This window comes from Choristoneura fumiferana, chromosome 18 (assembly GCF_025370935.1).
Source record: "Choristoneura fumiferana chromosome 18, NRCan_CFum_1, whole genome shotgun sequence".
Taxonomy (NCBI): domain Eukaryota; kingdom Metazoa; phylum Arthropoda; class Insecta; order Lepidoptera; family Tortricidae; genus Choristoneura; species Choristoneura fumiferana.
Window position 1 is genome coordinate 15,781,824 of NC_133489.1, and position 16,432 is coordinate 15,798,255.

General features: G+C 35.7%; 1 protein-coding gene across 1 annotated transcript in view; it reads left to right on the forward strand.

Moving 5' to 3' along the window:
• Positions 1-627: 627 nt before the first annotated feature.
• Positions 628-16,432, forward strand: part of LOC141437600 (neuronal acetylcholine receptor subunit alpha-10-like) — a 60,788-nt gene continuing 44,983 nt past the window's right edge. Inside the window, exons 1-2 of the mRNA XM_074101036.1 lie at positions 628-965; positions 13,193-13,332. Of these exons, the coding sequence (XP_073957137.1) occupies positions 878-965; positions 13,193-13,332 (228 nt within the window). The 5' untranslated portion in view covers positions 628-877. The remainder of the gene's footprint in view (positions 966-13,192; positions 13,333-16,432) is intronic.

Here is a 16,432-nt window from a genome sequence, read left to right on the forward strand (position 1 = left end):
CAGGATCATAAACAATTTTCGACGGTTAAGAACTAATACTGTCTATCTACCATATTTTAGCATGATAGTTAGGTGTTATTGATTCTTAGTCGTCGTTTTATTTTTGTGTTGTAGTTTCGGAAATGTGAAATTTCACTTCACAAAAATTCGTACGTATTAAAAATTGAATAAATAATGTGATAAAACTTGTATATATTTTAATCTGAATAATACTAAACATTATAAATGCGAAAGCACCTCTGTCTCTCTGTCTATTAAATACGTCTTCACTCTTAAACTACTGAACCTATTTAGATGAAGTTTGAAAGCGATAAACGAATTCGTCACAGACGGAGTCGCATACAAAAGCTATTAAAATAAGTATCTTTAAAAAGAATTCATACGAAAACCTAAAGTGAAAGATTATACATCTTTAAGACAAAGCTTAAATTGAGCAAAGTCGAAATAAGACATTCCGAAATCCCAATACGGAGCGATTTACGATTCCGAACGAATAAAATGACTGTCGTCACATGTTTACAGTTTAGTAGCATCGGCGTACAGTCAATCTCAGTATCCTTTAGATCTACCGTAGCAGTTCGTAGCGACCGTAGCCGCGTAGCTAGTCGTAGGCTGTAGGCGTAGCGCGCGGCCGACATCAGTGCTACGACGGCCGCGCTCGCCGCCCGCCCCACACGCAACTTCCATGCCGTTAAACGCATTTTACGAACGTTATAAAAAATATTTACAACTCAAATCGCCATAGTAAAAATCTGTACGGATTATAAACAAGATTTTTCGCGCATCTGTTGTTTATTCAACGACATCAAAACGTGATGACGAACAAGTTGGTATAAAGTTTTCAGTTTTTTTTTTAGTGACAAGTGCCAATGTAAAAATGAGTACTCTAAGACAAGTGTTCAATTTAGCTTTATCGCCAGTCATCCGGCGGTTGGTTTGGGTGGCGGTTACATTTTTTATAAAAGGTAAGTTCTCTTTGTGCCGTACAGTTTCTGAAGTTATGTTTAACTTTATAGCGTTTCGAATTTATTCATATTTTGAAACAAACAAATACAAACGAGTATGTGGAGGTCAAAGTTTATTTAACATCCATTTGATGTAATTCTGAGGTCGCTCTGAAGCGATAAGGCGAATTGCTGTGTTATCTCGTATTTTTTTTTCTTTATGTCCCTGTTTTCTTTATCGTTTACTATGTGATGCTCAATAAAAACAAAATTTTCCTGCATGACTTCAAAGTCTTTTAAATAGTTGAAAACATCCAACACATAAAATTTACTTAAACAAGTGAGATAAAAGAGATTTATTTTTAGGGATACATTGTATTATTCAAGGTTTGTTAGCCGGTATTTTGATACGATTAAGTATAAGAAATAAAGAGTTGACTTTTAAACATACCTTCACAGTTACATAAAAAGCAGTTAGCAGTCGTTCCAATAAACTTCACTCACACAAACATCGATTTTTCCCTGTAAGCTATTATTTTTTCGATATAGTATAAAGAGATACAATAGATTAGCTATTCAAAGAGGAAACGCTGCCAGCATCTTCAGCACCATGCTTAAGGGGGCCAATCTAAGTAATCATCATCATCATCATCCTCCCCAAGGCTCTCCCTCCACTCAGACCGGTCTTGTGCTTTCCGCATCCACCGCGATCCCGCGATCGTCGTCGTCCGTCGTCGCTGCGTCGCTCGTTGGAGGCCTACCGACAGCTCGTTTCCCGGTCCGCGAACGCCACTCTTAGAGTATGATATTAGTAGGATTATACGTGTCAGGGACTTTAGGTTTAACATGACCCTTTCAACGCCAGCCACTATTATTTAGTATTCATATTTTACTCGTAGTTTCTATATGTGTGCTGTAATTATTCCTCAGAATATGTTGCAAACAGATCACTGAATCGAAAAATCGTTTTAGCAACCCCCTAATGGCTTTAAAAGACCTAACGAACGATACCCCACACTACAAGGTCGGAGGAGAAAAAAAAATCACCCCCACTTTACGTCTATGGGAGTGGAGTGGAGTGGTACCCTAAAAAAAATTGTTTTTGAAATTTTTTATTTTACCATTTTGTCGGCATAGCTTATATATTCGTGCAAAATTACAGTATGCAACGTAAGTAAAAACACTGTAAAGGTGGAAAATTCCCATGGCAAGTAAAATCCCGGAACTTGAAGTTAACTGCCAGATCTAATGATTAACGCGAATAAAACTGTGAGTGAACACTAGTAATTTATAAACGAACGCATTTAAGAGCTCTTTGTCTACATATTGCTGTATAAATCCATATAATGTTCAGCAATAGTCTCTTGATGACCCTTTTGGGTAGGTTATTTTTCTATGCATACACAAGTAGCTTTAAGATAAAAAGTTTCCCCAGACGGGCAGTGCCGTGAGTAAAATCTTGTATTAGAATATTAAATTTGTTTAATAACAGCGCGTCGAAAGAAAGTATTAAGTTACGTCACGGATACCCGAAGGGGTACCTTTTGTGGTACTTCTCTACATAGGAACGAACGAACGTTCATCGGAACACGTCGGGGTTTCCTTATTATGATGTCGTGACGTCGAATAAATATACTTTAATATGAATATTATTGTTTTTCCTGCTACATATAGCCCTGTCTGTTTCCTTCCACTTTAACGTCTAATTATGTCTATTACATGCCAAATCAGCAATTCCAACAACGACAACGACTTTGTGCTCGGCTCCGCGAAATTTCGGTGAGCTCCGAATACAAAAGCAAAGGCATGCGTTGTTCCGCGAGATATAAATACCTAAGTATAATATCATCAACTGACCACTTTTTATATGAATCGGTCCAATCCCATGTTTTTGACGTCTAGGAAAGACAAACAAACAAGTATAAAACGAAAAAGATAGTTTCGGAATTTTGGAATGGATTTCTTGGGATCCATATGTTATCTAAGAATAAAATAATTGATATTTTTAACGAAATGGGTAGTTTTACAAGCGCTTCAACTGTTATCAGTTTCCTGTCGCTTAATACTGAAGAAATGAGCCAGGGCGAACATAAGGATTCTTTAAACGATATATTGTATGTACATGCGGTACAATTACAATTCATTAAAATTTGTTGTTTACGGTCTCTCATTTCGTCAATATATGCGACAGGAAACTGATAGCAGTTGAAACGCTCGTAGAACTACAGAAATACGTTATTCTTTTAAGTATCCATTACTGGCATAAAACAGTATTATCGAAATTTTAAATTTTCGTGTGAATTTTGAGCAGGAATGCTGGCTTATCACCCCGTTTTAGACTCAATACCATTAACCATTGAAACCTATTTGTAGAGAGTACCACAGTAAGCACCCTGACATAACAACCGTACTTCAATCTGCTTAAAATTCTAGACGTCTAGAGCTTTAATAGTATCTATTGAGCTATCGGAATCGAGAGAAAGCACGATTGAAACTGCCTAAGTTAAGACCGTCGAAAATAAATTCTTTAGTTGTTGATACAATAATGTTTAAATAAGTAAAGATTTTTGTTAGTCAACTTTGAAGAAAGGCTAGTCACTGGCTTAGGGAATCATATTTTTTATATCATTCATGCTTTTAAATACCAACTCGTATTTTGCTTTGCGAAAAGACATTTTTCGCTTCATTTTTGATCGTTAAGATTCCATGTACCTATCTGTAATTTTCAAGTAGAAAATTTTACATTGACATTGCTTTTATTTCTCATAATAATGATTTGTTTCCAATTTAATTCCAATGATCATTTGGCTCAATAATCTGATTTGTTTGTGTAATCGCCAAACTTGCTCAACTAATTTATTATCGTCAGAGTTCATGTTTGCCAAAAATGTGATCAATTTATCCGCAAAATTAAGTAGGTACCTCCTTACTTAAGACACGGCTTCACAAGCATTTATTTCTCGAAAAATACAAACCTAAAAAAAATTAAGAACTTGAACAGACTTGAAAAAAATAAGGTTTTCACTTCGACTCGTATCTATGTAATATCGTAAAAATTGCAATTTTTTTGTACATGTCTATGACAGCTTCTAAACATGTGCGCCAAGATTCTTAATATAGATATATATGCATGTTTCTAAGTTTGTATGTATGTCAACGAATATCAAAAAAACTGTGAGTCGGATTGCCAAAATTCTGCTTCATCAAATTGAGTTGGCTAGTTTTGAAATACAGTTTTAAATGTGTACCAGCCACTTGAAAAAAGTGTCGTTTGTCTAACAGCGTAATTATAATACAAATCATACACGTAAAATACAAAGAAGTAATTGATTAAAATAAAACCGGCCAAGAGCGTGTCGGACACGCCCAAAATAGGGTTCCGTAGCCATTACGAATAATAAAGGATTCCAAGTTTATATTTTATACCTTAGGCTGCTATTTACTATTAAACTACTAATAATTCTCAAAAAAACTTTTTCCATCCACCGGTTTAGATTTTAGAGGGGGGGGGGGGACCCCCGATTTTAATGAAAATTTGCACTCTAAAGTTGCAAACAAATCACTGAATCGAAAAATCGTTTTAGAAAACCCCTATTGGTGGGTAAAAGACCTATTCAACGATACCCCACATTATAGGGTTGGATGAGAAAAAAAAACACACTCCCACTTTACATCTTTAAATATCCGTGCAAAATTACAGCTTTCTATCATTGATAGTCCTTGAGAAAAGCCGCGGACGGACCGACAGACAGACATGGCGAAACTATAAGTGTTCCTTTTTTGCCATTTTGGCTCTAGAACCCTAAAAATGGAACGAAAAAATATTAACTAAGTACGAGTACCTACTCGTTAATTAACTATCAATTATAAATGAAAAAAAAAAAAAAACATTTTATTTTATTTATTTCCGTTATTAATTGTTCATTTTGTTTACCATTGCGTGCGAATAACTTAAATCAGAGAAGCGTACCTACTTTTTTATAGGGAGAGAAACAAAAGTTCCAAACCCCTTACGCATATTAGATCAAAAACCCAACAAACTTCGTCAATGTTTTGTAAATCAATCAAAAGATTGAAGTCATTCATTTCATTTTAATACAAACTCTTGCAAACGCTAAGCCCCCAATAAAAGTTTAGAGAATGAATTACGAATCTTCAATAAACAACTCAAGCCCCCTGGTCCCTTGGAATTCAAGACTGGTCAAAACAATCAAATTATAATTAGCAAACCGAGTGGTTTCATTGTACCTACATCGCGTATCTCGTTACATAATTCAGGTGCTTATTTATTAAAATGTTAAGATTCAGATGTTCAATTACAGCGTTTAGGTTTAAGTTTCGATTAAATTAATGATATTTTTTGCGGCAGTTATATTCCTCGAAAATTTTCAATAAAGGCTATATTAATTGAAACTGACCGGTGGAACATTAATCAAAGTAAGAAAGCGTTTTAAAACTACCCGGCTGTTTTGGTATGGTTTATGGCTGGCTGAATTGGATGTCGGTCAGGTTCGGACGAAACTTAGCCGTGGGCTCCTTTTTGTTCGTTTACCGCTTGTGTACCTAAAGAATAAATAGAAGATTATTATGCTAACGTAATACGAATATTATTAACCGTTTACAATGAAATTCTTTACGGAAAACTTAACAATGCCTACACCCACACACAAACTCATCAACATTGTGTCTAATAAATTGAGCTGTTTCTTGAGGTAAACTGAATAATTTGGACACTCAAAGAATCCCAATCACGTCGCAATTTCTAGGAACGTTTAAGTATCCGGCGATCTTTTAGTTATCTTGGCATTTTACTATTACCACTAGGTACTTGTTATCTGCAATTAAAACGATAAACTTCAAGCTACAAATCCTTGTTTATGACTTGCGCTTCAACTGGAGTTAAACTGACTAATAAAAACGATTTCGTTAGGTATAAATGGCTAAATAGTGGCTACTACTTGTCAATCCTGTAGAATTGACAAGTACACATCAAACAAGAACAAATCAGTTTGATAATGATAACCTTGCATTGTATCAAACTGATTTGTGAAACTTTGATGTAATTTTAGTAAATAGTGTATTTGACTATCAATCAATAATTACCCTACTCTAAAAAAAAATTCATTTGAATTTTTTATTAAACCATTTTGTCGGCATAGTTAACGTATATATCCGTGAAAAATTACAGCTTTCTAGCATTGATAGTCCCTGAGCAAAGCCGCGGACGGACAGACAGACAGATAGACAGACATGGCGAAACTATAAGGGTTCCGTTTTTGCCATTTTGGCTCCGGAACCCTAAAAAGGATGTGATAAAAAAAACAACCTGCTTTAGATTATCGCATACCAGAGTAGAATCTTTTCGCTGTAAATATCATGTCGACATTTCATACGTTTGCCAAAGAAACTACTTCGAAATTGCTTATGAAAAGATTCCAATTTGGTATGTCATTAAGTTTCCTCGATCGTACGTACCTCAAGGTCATCCGAGCAACGGACGAGCAAATCTCTCTTAATAATTCTTGTAGCACCAACAGCGAAGAACCGATTAAGCTTTATATCTGCGTTTGACATCTCAAGTGAAAATAAACAACACTGTTGGGTTTACAGCTCTACGACGACCACTATTGAAGAAATAAACTAAACTATTTAAAAGCTAAGAGTGTTTTTGAACGAAGATTTCCAATACGATTTAAACATAACGCTTGATATTTCTGGATTTCGATCCTGTGAGAATATAGGAATAAAATAATAGTCCACATTGGCAGTTAAAGTGAAATTGAGAGACTTCATTATTTTCCTACGGAAATTCTTATGCTTTTCGTAATTTACGCTGTGTGTAGAAAAACAAAAGAAAATACTAACTATTGCATAAATAGAATAACTTACTACGTATCTTACTGATAAAATAGAATAACTTTTACTTACTGATAGTAGGAATGTTGATTAATAAGACAAATTAATCACGCTTTTACGATTTCAGGGTGCCTAGACAAATGGCAAATCATCACAAATTTATAACAGCTTCTTCCTCAAAATCAGTAATTTTTCTCAGTTAATTTTATGAACATTATTTCAAGGGTCTATTTTGTCGACCTGTTGATTTGAGAGACGAGATTTTTTCACAGTAGTGACGAAATAATTCGTATCTTTCGACAAACGCTATTAGGTACTGGAAAAAAATATTTATGGACAGTCACCTAGAATTTCGTTAGCTTGTGACAATGCCATATGTACTATTATTTTACTCTGCAATGACAAGTTCAAGATAGCTGTGTCTGTGCGAAATATGTTTGTTCATATTGACATGGCTGTTTTGCACTTGCAATTGTGTAGTGGCAGGGTAGAAGGTTGAAGTTCATTTATACGGACCTTTATAAGGTAACGCCTGTTTAAGAATAAGAACTTGTTCCTATGTGCACAAACACTAGACAAGTGACTTTCTACTACAAAGTGTAGTTGATGAAAATTTATAGTCTTTTTCTTGTCTTGCCTAACTTCCTTATCAAGTTAGGTTTCGTGTATGTATGGCTGTAATCTATGTAACTAATGTAGAACATTACAGAGGCGGACGGCTGCAATCTCGAAACAAAATTAAAGGTGATCTCAATTTGCATTTAATGGCTAAAACGAGATTGAATTTATTTTTATCCTGTCATTTTGCTATAAATTAAAGTACTAGGTTTAGCAGGATAGTTAATTTAATTAATACCTTCAATATCAAATGTAGACATGGTGGCTTAGTGGTTTGAACGACGAGCTCTCAAGCAGAGGGTCGAGGGTTCAAATCCGTGCTCACACCCCTGTGTTTTTCGAAATCCATAAGCGAAATTCATTTGAAATTTACCACGAGTTTTACGGTGAAGGAAAATATCGTGAGGGACCCTGCACGCTGCTGCTGCGCTGGTGTGTGTGAAGTTCTCAATCCGCGCTGAGCCCTTGTGGGAACTACGGCCAAAGCACTCTCGTTCCGAAAGGAGGCCTGTACCCAGCAGTAGTTATTACGGGTGTGGCCTGTAATATGAGCAAATAATTAAAACACAGATCATATACTCCTCAAACTGAACAACATTAGTTCAGCGACTTTTAATAATAATTAGTTTTTTAATTTTTATTAGGTACACTTTTAAGTTTATTCGAAGAAGCAATGTAAAGCGAAATGCTTGATGTTTGTAGCGTGACAGGCGACGTCAGTTGTGTTTTAGGATAGCGTACATTGATAGCAGTATTTAATTTGTAGGAAAAAAGGAAAATTCAAGGACTCCATTATTTTAAAAAGTCGCTGAACTAATGTTGTTCAGTTTGAAGAGGACGATCTTTTTTAATTTTTTGCTCGTATTACAGGTCACACTCGTTATAGGCTGGGATGATACCAAATAAAGCTGACTCTAGAACAGCCGCACTAAAACAACAATTAAAACATAGTTAATCTTGTATTTATGACATTCTTTTATTCAGCAAAATCAATTAAGATAGTTAGGGATACACTACAGTTACGAGTCGTGTTTTGTAGACTTTTTAAGAGCCCAGTGAAATATTTTAGTTAGATCACTAAAACAACTTTGTTCGAGGACCTAAAAACATTTTGATTCAAAAACATTGTTTACTTAAATTAATGAAATTTCATTATCTTTGTGTGAGTTATCGAAATCGACGCCCTCTCACATTTCCAATATTCTGCTGGCCTGTGATTAACGTGTCAAAAAGTTCTGTGATGTCACCCGAATAAGAATTCAAATTATCTTCGATTGAAAATTCAATTCAAAGACGCGCGAAAATCGGCGTTTTAGCTTTTTTTTTCAGACCGATTATAGATTAATAGGCTGTTTCACCATCCCTTGATTAGTGTTAAGTGTCGGTTAGGTGTGATGCCGTCTCTATTTGATTTGTTCGAATAGACGGAGACGGTATCACGTTTAACCGTCGGTTAACGCTAATCAATGGATGGTGAAACAGCCCCTAAATATATTACATTAAAATGCATATATTTAACTGATAATATGAAGATATAAGATATTATACAGATGCCTTATTTTCTGTCTGAACAATTCTGGAAATAACATTCTGGGAATGTAAAAGTGTAAAAACATTATACCAAATAAAAAAAACGAAAGTACCTATACCTTCCATTGTCCTTTTGTCACCTTAAAATAAACTATTTTAACAAACGTAAGTACTCTGATGCATATTGGGAGGGTGCCAAGTACTAGGTGGGGGTGATGAAATCTATCGCAGCATTCATGGTGGCCAAAAGTAGAAATAGTTCTGGCTCTGTCATCTGTCATACTCATATGAATCTGTCATTAACAATGCAATTTGTATCATAGACTTTAACTGGATTCGATTTGTAGCATTCGAACATGGCGGATGTAGACAATATCTAATTTTGCTATTTCTGTTTCTTTGGCTAGTTGAAGTATAATTTTGATAGTGTTTTATGCGGCGATTTACCTTAACAGTGAACAGTGATCACAAAATTCTATATTTCTCTCGTGTCTGACATTTTTTAATGCGCAAGTTGTGTCCACGTGGTTTCTGGAATTTTACTATCAAGTTGCAAAAACTACAACCACCGTACAACGTCCCTATCAAAGAGAGTATACTTTGACACTGGCGAAATTGTCCTATTAATTAGGACAGAAAAGCCATATTTTAAAAGAGAAGAAGACTTTAACTGACACTCGTAACTGACACTGGCCCAAGCCTTAAGGCCGCCATTAAGGGGAATAATAATAATAGACTTTAACTACCTAATTTTAGTAATAGATGTTTGTGTTATGATGCGAGCTTGAATTATTGAACACTGTCCCTGTTTTGTTCCTAATTCCTCTACATCTCGCACATGTCCAGCAACAATTTTCCTTATGAAACGGTTTGTGGTTGAAATTTTATATTAAGTGATACTCACAAAACTGGTCTTCAAAATGATACTCATTTTCATCTGAAAACGATATTTAATTTATTACTAGCGATATAAGAACAATTATATAATTTTACTATTATTCAAAGAAACCGATAAGATAGCTTTATCTTTTCATTTTACAGAAAAGTACAAATAACATGAAGTAAACCAACCCTGACATAACGAAAATAAAACACACTTTTTCAATAAATTTTACTTACCTCATTTAATTTTAATGACCAAAAATGAATTTACAACCCTATGTCCACCCAAATCACGGTTTCACAGTAATTTTGTATTATAAATCAATACGTTATAAGGTTTGATTTTGGTCACAATGTCGCGATGAAATTTCAAAACGTCAGAGCATCAGAGCTAAAAAAGTTGCGGACGCTAGGTGGCGCTAATGTCGTGCACAGAGCCAATAGTCAAAGTCATTGTTTCATTAATTGATTATTAATAGACGAAAAATAATAATTAAACGTTGCGTTTAATATTAAATACTCTAATTAATATCGCGTGAGTAGAACTCTATAGAGCGGCTTGTGGTGCAGGGAAGGGTCAATGGCAAAAGATCAAGACCACGGTTATCTATTGTTTGCCTGAAAGTTATATGCTATAATTTCATTTTGCCGAAGTTCATATTCCCGAAACTTTATTTGCCCGAATGTTTCGTTTACTAGAAAATTTATTTGATATATTCTTATTTACCCGAAAATTAGATGTCATAATGATACGAATGCTATACGTATTGTTTTCCATATTATTAAGTGCAATAATATTATTTAATAGAATATTCAAGTGCCATACTAAACAGTGTTTATTTTGATTATGATTGATTAAAATTGTTTTTTTCTATTACTAATTAATCTATCTATTATCTTTATTATCCGGGCTGCTATAAAAAATACCTTACATCGAAGTCTAAGGTGGGAGCTACGCTCTGCTTTGCTACGCTACGCTCCGCTTTGCTCCCACCTTAGCCTTCTGAACCTAACCTATCCGAGTCGCTTCTGCTTCGAACCATCTTGCTCGCTTGTTTCGCTTGCTCGCACAAATCAAATGTCGCAATTATAACCTTACCTATGTGGGTAAAATTTACCTAATTCAAAGGCTTGTTTGACGTATCGGATTTATCAGTACATAGTTTCGTTACGATACTCACCATTTACATGGATGGCAAATGACATTATGGCATGTGATACTTATGGCTTACAATGATTATGAAAAATGAAATTATTGAAATGAATATTATGGGAAACAATGAGTACCTAGTGCAAATGAATTTATAAGAAACAATATTATGGCGGTTGAATTTTATAGCACATGAAATTCGGGCAAGTAAAGGTATACACAAGACGACATTCCCTTATGCGCTGGACTGACCAGATAAAATCCCTATCAAATATGCTTCTTATACGCTAGCGTCAGAGAAATAAATAAAGAAAGAAAATATATTTTTTCACAACAACACAAGATCCCTAACAATATTATTACAAATAGACAACACGAAGGATAGAATGTATCATTGCGGTTGCGAATTGGACACTGTCTCAGCATAAATACCCTCCTAAGTCCTCGCGTACTTTATAAAGGACTAATTAACACTAAGAATAACGGCCGAATGTACTTTATAAAGTACAAATTGTTAATTGAATAAAGAATTCTAAGAATTTTGAAATAATGTCCAAAATAACAGAGCAGGTCACCAACGTCTAGGTTTTAAACGCTAATTTTACCTGCGAGGGGATGGTAGCAGAGGGGATGTTGCAGTGTTAGCCGAGCCTTCTAAGCTCATAAGCAAAATGTACGCAATATGGGGTCATTTTAGATGGCTTATTGACATAGACAGTCAGACATGAAAAACTATGATTTTCAGATTTTTCTTATTTACGACTATTGTGCTATATGTACGTGTTACCCGTGTGTTCTCGGGTTAGAATTACACCTCTCCATTTCTTCCGTGGATGTCGTAAGAGGCGACTGAGGATATAGGTTAAGGTATACCGTAGGCGACAGGCTAGCAACCTGTCACTATTGTACCATTTTTTTCAAACTTAAAACCTAAAATTGCTAAAAGTGGCTCCGAAGCGGTAACGTTTCGTGTGCTCTGCCTACCCCATTTGGGAACACAGGCGTGATGTTTTTGTGTGTTGTGCAATAAGAGCTACCTTTGTGCAAAATTCTAGGGTTCCAGGACATCCGGAAGTACCCTATAACTTTTTCTGTTTATTTGATTTGTATAGAAACACCTTTTTAATGACTGTAGCTTTTGATTGCCTCGACTTAGAAGTTTGATTTTTTCACAATTTTCGGGCCTATTGACTTGAGTTTAGGGTTTTAATTTCAACTCGATACCCATACTCCACGCGTTCGTAAAAAATAAAACCAGCTAAGTGCAAGTCGGACTCGTGCATCAAACAAATATTTTGTAGGTATGTCAAAAAATATGCTACATATACCGTAACTACAAAAACTAACTCTAAATATTATGTATGAATTTCAGCAGCTGTCTATCTATTACGATTTTTGAGATCTAGTCCCGTGACAGACAGACAGACGGACAGTGCAGTGACACTAAACAGTGTTTAGTTTTTCATCCTTAGAGTATGAAACCTTAACAAGCCGATGTATTTCCGAATATACCTAATTGTATTTTGTTACTAATTCGAAATAAAATATTGAAATTTCTGCAGAGTGTATATGTTGTATATAATTGCGCAAAGCAAGATTGACACGACTTAATCCATTGTGATGGATGAGCCAGAACTAAAGCGATTCATCCCTATCTAGTTAATATCAATCTATGTGTCTTCCTAAGTGCACTATTATTGCAGTGTCATTTGCAGCCGCAATGCTACACGACAGCACGTTTAATGTGTAAATATGTTCGAATAAATGTTTTGAAATCGGTGACTATTCTAGCAATATTTTCTCGGTTTTATCCAATAGCCAACTCCCATTGGAGTGGATAACAAATTACTGTTAGTGACACATAAGTGCGTGATTATTAATTTAGGTTAAAGTTATGTCACTATTTTTGTGATATTTTGCAAATAATTTGATTGAAGGATCGAAGAATAGACAGAAAAATGACACACAAAACGGTTTTTTTTAATTTTTTTGACGGAGAAAGCATTTTACACTTCCAGTGTACCGTATTTATATATACTCGGATAGTTAAGATGTTTACCTTTAGACTTAGGTCCGTAACTACGCATAAGGGATCCCATACATGCCTGTATTTTTATAAATAAGTACCTACTCATTTTATTTTTAATTGAGTTTGTTATGTTAGCTTTCATAGTCATGATAATTTAAATTAATGCTTTTATTATTTTTTCAGGTGTTATCTGCTGCGACGAGGAGTACCGTTTGGTTCGCCACCTCATGCAGAACTACGACGCGTCAGTACGCCCCGTGGAAAACTCTTCACACCCCCTCCTCGTCACTTTTGGAGTGTCACTGCATCACATCATAGACGTGGCAAGTACTGACAACACAGTGTAGATTTTTGATTTAGTTTTTTATTTATACTGTGATAGGCTTGCGTTTGTGCACAATCAAATCTGATGGTAAGCGAAGATGTGGATTAAGATGGAGCACTCGCTTGCCTAAAATCATCATCATCATCATCATCCCAGCCTATATACGTCCCACTGCTGGGCACAGGCCTCCTCTCAGAACAAGAGGGCTTGGACCATAGTTCCCACGCGGGCCCAGTGCGGATTGGGAAATTCACACGCACCATTGAATTGCTTCGCAGGTTTGTGCAGGTTTCCTCACGATGTCTTCCTGCACTGCGCTTGCCTAACAAATGCTTTTTTTATTATTAGCCTATATGTGTGTCCCACTGCTGGGCAAAGGCCCATGTGTCTTCCTCGTGCACTATTGCTGCAGTGCCATTTGCAGCCGCAATGCTACACGACAGCAAGTTTTGTATTGTATTGTAAAACTCTTCTTAGTTTTTATAAATAATGTTCCTAGTCCTTTTCTTTACAATTCTAAATAGCTAGGTTTTTCATCGCAGGACATGCCTAACTAACGTTTCGCTCATTCTCGGGTTGACTAATAAAAATGTTCACTCCTTCCTCGGCACTTAAGGATAAATAAGTACATTGGCAAAAGTGGTGCCCAATATTAATTACGAACACACGGTGAAGGAAAACATTGTGAAGCAATGTTATGTATGAAGTTCTCTAGCTGCACTAGGCTCGCTCATTAGAGAGGAGGCCTTGTGCCTTGCAATGGAACGTATACCGGGTGTGGCCTGTAATATGAGCAAATAATTAAAACATAAATCATACTCCTCAAACTGAACAACATTAGTTAAGCGACTTTTAAAAATAATTTGTTTTTAAATTTTTATTACACTTTTAATTATGTTTATTCGAAGAAGCAATGTAACGCGAAATGCTTGATGTTTTTAGCGTGACAGGCGACGTCAGTTGTGTTCGAGGATGGCGTACATTGATAGCAGTATTTAATTTGTAGGAAAAAAGGAAAATTCAAAGACTCCATTATTTTTAAAAGTCGCTGAACTAATGTATTGTATTGTATTGTATTGTAAAACTCTTTATTGTACATAAAAACACATGAAAATAACATAACACAGGATAATAAGATGTACAAAGGCGAACTTATCCCTTAAAGGGATCTCTTCCAGTGTAATGTTGTTGAGTTTGACGAGGACGATCTATGTTTTAATTTTTTGCTTGTATTACAGGCCATACCCGGTATAGGGCGAAATGATGAAGTACATAGCTACTACTAGCATGAACCACAGTGTAGATTAACAGTAGTATGGTTAAAATTAAAAGTAGATCAATATAAATAATTAATTTGTGATCTATATTGAAATTTAGTATAACTACCACAAGTTCACTACTGGACCGCCATCACAGAGATTTGGCGTGTATTCAATATACGCTGAATCAAAAACGGTTTTGTTATAAAACAGTTTCGGGAATATAACAATTTCGGTTTCCGTTGAGTTAGGAAACAAAAATCAACCAAGTGAGAGTGGAATTCTCGCACCAAGGGTTCCGTTCTTTGTAGGTATCTATAAATATCCAGTGTTAGCAGTTTAACAGAGCTTCTCTCCTAAGTAAATTATACGCGGTGTGTGGTCAATTTAGATAGCTACTGATATAGACCGACATAAAAATTAGGATTTTCAGACTTTTCTTACCTGTTGATTATGCAATAAGAGCTACCTTCGTACCAAATTCGGTATCAAACAATCGGAAGAGCCCCTAAGGTTTTTCGGTTACGGCAATTTGTGTGGAAAAACCTTTATAACTGACGAAAAAATAATAATTCAGGTGGGAAGAATTTGGGTTGGTGTTAAGGTATACCGTAGGCGACAGGCTAGCAACCTCTCACTATTGTACTGTCTTTGTGAAACTTAAAACCTAAAATTGCTAAAAGTGGCTCCGAAGCGGTAACGTTTCGTGTGCTCTGCGTACCCCATTGGGAATACAGGCGTGATGTTTGTGTATGTGTGTGTGTGTGTGTGTGTGTGTGTGTGTGTGTGTGTGTGTGTGGGTGTGTGGGTGTGTGTGCGTACGTGCGAGTGCGTGTGCGTGTGCGTGTGCGTGTGCGTGAGTGGGTGTGTGGGTGTGTGTCTCTCTCTCTCTCTCTCTCTCTCTCTCTGTGTGTGTGTGTGTGTGTGTGTGTGTGTGTGTGACAAATTCTCCTTTCTCTCCTATTTAACCTTAATCTAGGTACTACTTTGAAGTCAGTGCCTCAGTACTAGCCATCAAGAGTGCACCTATCGTCGTCTACCTGATGGATTTCTATTATTCCTGATGGCTAGAGTGTATGGTATAGAGTGGTATGGTAGACAAAATAAAAAAGGTTTATTATTTAATGCTTTTCGGTTTTTTTTTTAATAACTCTATATGTTTCTGATTGTGCGTCATAGAAGTTTGATTTTGCTGCTTCAAGAGGTAGCAAACCAGAATAAGTATTTGATATTAATTCCAGCTTGAGCCCTTCACGCGTTCCTGAGAAAAATGATCTCGACAGACGGACAAACAGACAACAAAGTGATCTTACAAGGTTTACCTTCCGTTTTGTCCTTTCGTAATACGGAACCCTAAAAAACAATATTCTCGTATCCACAGCTATAGCCTTCACAAGCAAGACGGGCACGGCAAACTACACTATGTTATATGTTATTTAGTACCTACTAAATAAACTTCATCCTTGTAAAAGTAAACAACACTCCTTCCACTAATTAACGCGTGTGTAGGTATTTGCCCTTAACCAAGCACCTTCAAAAACTAATTGTAGTAAGAAGAAGGTACGTAAAACTTATGAGGTTTATTTTACCTATTGATAATTGATAATGGTATATCCAGGTACACTACATAAATACGAAAAACTAAATTCCGAAAGTCGGAATCACGAGTTTTAAAATACCGATTTTTATAATTCCGAATGTTTGAAAACTCCTGATACCTATGACTATTCCGATTCTTCATAAATCCGATTTTTATAAATCCGAAAATTAAATATATCTAAGGTTTAAGATTACGATTTCCAAAATTTCGAACTTTAATACACCGAACAATAAGAAGTC